This window comes from Gavialis gangeticus, unplaced genomic scaffold (genome assembly GCF_001723915.1).
Source record: "Gavialis gangeticus isolate Ggan-Ray unplaced genomic scaffold, GavGan_comp1, whole genome shotgun sequence".
NCBI lineage: Eukaryota > Metazoa > Chordata > Crocodylia > Gavialidae > Gavialis > Gavialis gangeticus.
In genome coordinates this window covers 29,923,871-29,931,451 of record NW_017729026.1, presented here as the reverse complement: position 1 = coordinate 29,931,451, position 7,581 = coordinate 29,923,871, and the positions used below count along the sequence as shown (strand labels likewise).

The window sequence follows — 7,581 nt, the reverse complement described above, 5'->3', positions numbered from 1 at the left end:
TTCCTTTCTTTGCAAGCTCAGAATGGGGAAAAGGGTCCTAGAACTCTTATACAGAAAGCTGTTATGTCTGTATTCTGAAGAGTGTCCAAATAGTGGTATTTGGAGCTATTACTGGTGGCTTGGTCATATTGTGCTGACTTTCCTCCCTATTTCTAGTTGGCAAGTGATACATAACTGACGGAAGGGGAAAGTGACACCAAATATACTGCACGCTTAGGTTTTGAGAGAGAGACCATATTATGTACCCAACAAACACAGATGAAAATACATAAATACTTTTATACTAATACTTTTCCATTTGAATAGCTGTGGTCCTTTTCACAGGAGTGTTGCTTTATTAAAAATAGGGAAGCAAGTGATTCATTCAGTTGGTAATGAAAGGGGAGATGATCTTATGAGAGGGACTGGATTAGCCTCTGTGGTACCCACACTTGCCAGTTAGCTTAATAAATTGAAAACTATACATTTTATTCAGAAGAGTTCTCTGGAATTACATGTAAGGCTTCACATAGAAGGCTTGCAAAAATAAAGAACTTTTGCATAGGAGTCTGTTTTGTTTGATATTTTGAATGAGGGAAGGTAAAAGAAAATTGGGTTAGAAATCATTTTAAAATCTCCAAAATCCTCATACAAGGTCTTGCAAGAAAAGTCCATGTTACATTACAGTTTAGGTCAGCGGTTGGTAACGTTTTTTGGTGGAGGGCTGGAATGATCTAACTCAGATTGGAGGCAAGCAAGCACTAGGACCTGGCCATCTCCAGTGCTTCTCCCGGAAGCTCAGGGGAGAGCTCCCTTTCTGCTGGAGCCTGTGCCATCCAGCTGTGGTACATCATGGGCAAAGCTCTCCGCTACTACAGCCCTGGATGCCTGATTGCAGTACAACATGGGGAGAACCCCCGTCTCCCAAAGCCATGGCTCTGCAGGCTGGATCCAAAGGCTCCGTGGGCTATAGGTCACCTAGGTAATTGCCTTTGGCCTACCTGAAAATTCCCTTTCCCTGAAAATAGCTTCACTTTGTTTTTCATATCCGGTTTTTAACAGTGTTGCTCTGCACTGCTATATTCCATTTTGGGGGTTAGATGCAGTTCATTAATGAGTAAAGATATTTCTGTTTATAGGTCAAAACCCTGCCCATCTAGTTTCATAACTATCTCAATTCAAGCTACTGAGCTACCTGCAGAAAAGGAAATAAGATTTGACTCCTAGCTTGTAAATCAGTACTTGAACCTTTTTCCTTTGCCTCTAACAGCAATGATTTATGAATAGCTCATGATAAAATGTTACCTACCCTCATATTTTTCCTGGAGGATCTTGACATAATAACTTTTAAAAATTCATCTGAATGTGTACTTGTATGTGATACTTATCTCTGCATATCTTTATTAAGGATTTCAGTTTTTTAAGTGAATAGCTAAACTTTTTACTAAAGCTTTTCATTCACCATTAATGATAGGCCAAAGTTTGAAGAAAGTAAAATCATGATAATCTTTCTTAAATAAAGCAGGATTTCTGGGAACAGTGCTATAATTGATATTTTTTACAGGTGATTTACTTTCAGAATCTGGAACCATAAGGATTTTTGTGAATTCACAAGTACTTTTGATTGTATTAAATAAGTATTTTGATCAAGATATAGTGTATAAAATATGGATTTGTATTTTGACTGCAGATTTTTCAGCTGAAAGGCATCGGTAATGGATATTCCTAATTGCATCTTAAATTATTCATGTTTTGAATGGACTTTGTGGCTAGGTTCCCTATTCTGTTTATTCTTCTGCTTTGGTTTATTGTTGTTGTTGGGTTTGAGGTTGTCCGAGCTAAAAAATACGTTTGTCAGGTAGTTAATGGGAACTTTTCAGATGAGCTGAATTCTAAACAGTGAAATGCTGTTTGGTTAAGATATGAGTTCTAGGAATGAACATCATAGTTGATTTTAGCTAGAATTGAAAAATCACAGAAATAAAATATATTGAGGAGGAAAGTAAGAAATATGCTAGTTTTTGCCCACTGCAGGTTAAATGTAGTATTTCAAAACCTGGAATTAATGTATTAATCCAGAATGGGTTTCCAGCAATAATGTTTTTATATTTCAGCCACTTGGAGCCAGTGACTATTTGGAAGTATCTGCCAATTTTGATACGGTCTTTGTTCGCAACATACCACTATTAACAATGGCACAAAGGACTCAAGCTCGCCGCTTTATTACTCTTATTGACACATTTTATGAGCACAAGGTGAGAACTAATTGTTTCAGATATACACATGCATAACATTAATATCTTTAAAACTGACTAATTTAGAAATTATGGCTTCCTATTGATTTATTTGTTAGTAACGTGAAAGTCATTCATTTCTTGTAATGCTACCATGTGCTAAAAACAAAAACAACATTCCAGAATGGTTTCACATAACACCCTAAGTCAAGAACAGTAAATATTACAATGTGTTAAAATATGTTACTAAGTCTTAAACATCAGCATAAATGTAGGTCTGGGATTATATGTACATCTTGATTAAGGATGGTTTCTGGAACAATTAAATAAATAATTACATTGACATTTTTGTCATTCTAATAATTGATGACTGTATCACTGAGCTCAGCTCCAGAATATTCAAAATAGCGTGAAAGGGACCATTTGGCTGTTTGCCTGTCTGGTAAGGATTCACAGAGTATTAAAGTGTTAATGGATTTGTTCAAACGTTATTAATTTTAGAAGAGAATATTCATTGTAGACATTAGATCAGGTTGCAGAACTGCTAATGGAATAGTAATGATAAATGTAGCACTTAACTTGGATTTACAAAGGCTTCAATCATGAAAGCAAAATCAGCACTATTAAAACAACAGAAAAAGCCATTTCTTGTTTAAGCTGATCATTTTTTTAAAAAGTAATGAAAGATATTAAGCTCCATACTATGTGTGATTACATATGCACACACTTAAATATTTATGTAATCAGGCCATATCGATTGAGACTTCTCAAGAATGTCCTGGCAAGATGATCAGTGATCACAAGGGCCCTGATTCAGCAAAATAGTTAAGCATGTACCTAACTTGAATCACACAAGTGGTCTATTGCAGTTAGTTCAGTTACTTAAAGTTATATATGGCTTTAGAAATTGTAGCTATTGTTATATTTTCTAAGGAATTATGTATACAGTAGGTTAGATTAACAAAAGCATAAAAAAGTAAAGCTTGAAGGGACCTCAAGAGATCATCAGGTCCAACCTCCTGCTTTAGGCAGGATTGTCCTTATCTAATGGCCATGTCACATTATATTTAAGACGTATTAACTGCTCTTAAAATGCAAGCATCCATGTGTTCAGAGAGTAAAACATGTGCAAAGTACAATCCTGTAGTAGCAAAGTTAAGACTTTTCATGGGAGGAGAATCTCCAGGTCATAGTAAGTAACACATGTTCAGCAGTCAGCTCCATGCAGATATCATGAATATAAGACCCTGGTGTGGTGCTGGGGCTGGGACTGACAATCAACAGATCACACATAGTATGGAGCTCGATACCAGCTGATTTTTAGTTCCAGCACCCATACCACACTAGAGTTTGTTCAAGACTGCCAATGGCAGAGACTCAGTTCACCCTGTGGATCCAGAGGTAGGTGCAGATCCAGCAGCAAAAGCAGCACCTTCTTCTAGACTTGGCTTTTCTGTGCCTCCCTCTGCCTGCTGCTAGCAGAAGAAACCTAGCTTGCCCCTGTGTGCCAGGAGCAGGTGCTCCCAGATTAGGCAGTCCTGGTTATGGAGCAGGGAGGGCATAGGCTTTGGGTATGGGGGTTGCATATTATCATGGGCAGACATGTGATCTGTGGTGTCCACTGCTGGGGTCAGTGTCAGGGATGGAGGAAGGGAAGGATAGGGGGTGGGTGCAGCAGGCTCCAGCCCTGTCCATAGTGAGCTGAGATCTTAGCAAGCATCATCATGTGCCTGCTCAGAACATGCCCCCATATAATTTTTTCTCCCTCCACCTTGATCTGCTCCTCCCCTTCCCTCCCCACAGACTTACCTGCTAGGCACACAGTAGATCTTGGGTTGCTTTTAAATTTGAAAAGTGATCTCCTACTTAAAATGGTTGGAGACCACTGTCTTATAATCTCAGATAAAACATGTGTTAAGCATCCTGTATGACAAGGCCCTAAGACAATTGCCTATTCTGTTCTTCAAAACTTTCAAGGATGACAATTCCATAACCTGTCTAGATAACGTGTTCCAATGCTTAATTCCCATCGAGTGAGAAAGCTCTTCCTAAAAATCCAACCTATATTTCTCTTGCTGCAATTTAAAATTATTACTCCTTGTCCTGTCACCTGCAGCCACAGAAAATAGTCTGTCATCAACTTCTTTGTAACCACCTTTCAGGTAAGTAAGGACTGTTATCAAATCCCTTCTCAGCCTTCTCTTCTTCAGGCTAAATAATGCCAGTTCTTCCACACTTTCTTCATAAATCACGTTTCCCAGACCTGTGATAATTTTTGTCACGCTCTGTTGGACTTTCTAATTTTATTCATGTTTATCTTGAAGTACAGCACCCGAAACTAGAAGTAGACACACCAGTCACCAGGCCTCACCATTGCTGAAGAGAGAGGAAGAATCACTTCCCTTAACTTCCATTGATGTTCATATTCACAGATTCACAGTTTAGGGCTGGAAGGGACCTTGTGGGAGCATCTGGTCCAGCCCCCCTGCTCTGGGCAGGAAAGACTGCTGGGGTCAAATAACTCCAGCAAGGTATACATCCAGTCTCCTTTTGAAGATCTCCAGGGTAGGCGCCTGCACCACCCCTGCTGGGAATCTATTTTAGAGTCTTTTCCTTATATCCAGTCTGAAACCTTCTTTGAGGAGTTTATAACCATTACTCCTGGTTTTCCCCTAAGGCGCTTTGGTGAATAGTTGTTCACCTAATCCCTGATCCTATTCCCTGATATATTTGTAAGCTGCCACCAAATCCCCCCAAAGTCTTCTCTTTTCTAGGCTGAACAGTCCCATATCTGTCAGCCTTTCCTTGTATGGCTTGCTCTTCAGGCCTCTAATCATATGAGTGGCTCTTCTCTGGACTCTCTCAAGCTTCTCCACATCCTTCTTGAAGTGCAGCATCCAGAACTGGACACAGTACTCCAGCTGTTGCCTCACCAATGCCGAGTAGAGCGGGAGAATAACCTCCTTAGCTTTGCTGGAGATGCATTGGTAGATGCATGCCAGTGTATTATTTGCTCCACTAACTGTAGCATCAGACTGGTGGCTCATATTCATATTAATACAGTACAGTATTCTTGGGAGGGGTTGTTTGTTCTTTGTTGTTTTTTTGGTTTTTTGCAACAACCCTCCAAAATGGCTTCAGTTCCAACTAACGTGGTGTCATCCTCAAATTTTGCTTACTGTCCTCTCAATCTCATCCTCCAAATCATTAATGAATAGATTAAACAGTACCAAACCCAGGGACAACCTCTGGGGAACTCTACTTGTTACCTCTTCTCAATTAGACATTGAGCCATGGATGACTGCTCTTTGAGCACAATGTCCCAGTCAGTTACGATGATGATGTTATCCTGTTCTCTGCTACCCCACCCAAGGTGAGCTTTGGACAGATGTAACTTCTAACTACGTTAAAGGGGGAGGGAGAGCTGTTAATCAAGAGAGCACATAAACTGTTACAGCGTAACTCTTACATATGCATGATCCTGTAGCAGACAGGTGAGCTCAGTTGCTTTAACTTTAATATTGAATGAAACTAGATTAAAGAGGCAATGTTTTTCTTTACTTTTTATCACCATAGGAGCAAAAAGATGTAATAGTTATGTTGTAACAGCTTATACCAGTATTACTGGATACCAGTACAATTATGGGGTCCATCTGTGACCTTGTTGTCAACCAGTTTTTATAATATATACAGTGTATACTCAGTTCATCCTCTAAGCCAGTATTGAATCCTAAACAAACTCTGCTTAATATGAGGGGTGTGCAAAGCAAGCAGTATTCGATTCAGATTCGGATTAGGCCCTGTTTAGGGGACAGCAATTCGATTCGCTGATTTGGATCACTGTCTCGATTCGATTCGGCCAAATCTGAATCTGAATATTTGATGGTGATTTAGGGAATCAGCGATTCGGGCATAGGCTCAGCTTTAGATATTTTTTCTATGTACCTCGAGGTACCAGGTGCAGCTTATGAATGCTGAGATGATGGGGCAGATGGAGCATCCCACGGGAGGTGGGGGGTGGTCCCCCGCACTCTAGGCAGTAGACCAGATTCACTCCTGGTCCACTTCTGGGTCCACTGCTGAGCACACAGGGGACCTCCCACACCCCCACGGCTTGGTGATGGGCCGCAGGGGGACCCTGGGTGCCCCCCCAGACCCAGGAGGCACCAGTCACCGAGCTTGGGGGGGTGGGTCCCCTGCGCACTCTGCAGTGACCCAGAAGTGGAATGGAAGTACTTTTGGTCCACTGCCAAGCATGCGCCCCCCGCATTCCCATGGGACACTCTATCCAGTCCACCATTTCATTGTTCATGAGCCATGCCTGGTACAGCAAGGTACGTAGGTACGTACATCAACATCAACTCTTCATCAGTCCTGAGCAAGGGTCTCCCAAGAGTTGATGTTGATGTTACGTCTCCTTCATGTTTGGCTTCAGGGTGTCTTTGAAGTGCCTTCTTTGCCCTCTGCTACTTCACTGACCTTCTTTCAGCTGTGAGAACAAGATTCTCTTTGGAAGGTGGCAGTCAAGTATGTGAAAACATGACCTGTCCAGTGAAGTTGGTTTTGGATGATCATGGCCTCACTGCTGTCAGAATTTGCTTTGGCTAAGATGGTGATGTTTGTGCATCTATCCTCCCAGCTAATCCAAAGGATCTTGCAAAGGCACCATTGGTGGTACTTTTCCAAACTCTTGCGAAGTCTTCTGTATGTGGTCCAAGTTTCTGAGTCATACAGCAGAGTTGGAATGACAGTGGTTCAATAAACCAAGAGCTTCGTTTCAGCAAGGATGTCATGATTTAAGAAGATTCTTACTGAGATGTCCAAAGGCTGTGCTCACACACTTCAATTGGTGTTGTATTTCTGTGTTGATGTCTGCCTTTGATGAAAGATGGCTTCCAAGATAAGCGAAGCAATCCATGTTCTTGAGCAAAGCGAGGGGGTGGGGGTTGTTTCTCCATTTGGAGCAGGTGGGTAAAGGACTTGCATTTTCCTGATATTTAGAATTAGGCCAATACTCTTGTAGACTTCCGAGAATATGTTAAAAATGGTTTGGAGGTCCATTTCAGATTGAGCAATGACATCATTGTCATCCGCATACTGGAGCTCCATTATGGATGTTTTCGTGGTCGTTTTGGACTCGAATCTGTTGAGGTTGAAGAGTCTTCCGTCCATCCTATATACCATTTCAATTCCAGGTGGGAGCTTTCTGTTGACAAGGTACATTATGGTGGAGATGAAGATGGAAAACAAAGTTGGAGCGATGACACAACCTTGCTTCACTCCAGTTTTCATCTCAAATTGTTCTGTTTGATTCCCATTGCTGAGAACCCTTGCTGACATACTGTCGTAAACAAGTCTCAGAACACTA

General features: G+C 41.1%; 1 protein-coding gene across 2 annotated transcripts in view; it reads left to right on the top strand.

Annotated features, from left to right (window-relative positions):
• LACE1 (lactation elevated 1) overlaps nucleotides 1–7,581 on the top strand; it is a 165,498-nt gene that overhangs the window by 136,732 nt on the left and 21,185 nt on the right. For both annotated transcript variants that reach the window (XM_019520129.1, XM_019520130.1), the window contains one exon: nucleotides 2,094–2,234. In XM_019520129.1, coding sequence (XP_019375674.1) covers nucleotides 2,094–2,234 — 141 coding nt within the window. The remainder of the gene's footprint in view (nucleotides 1–2,093; nucleotides 2,235–7,581) is intronic.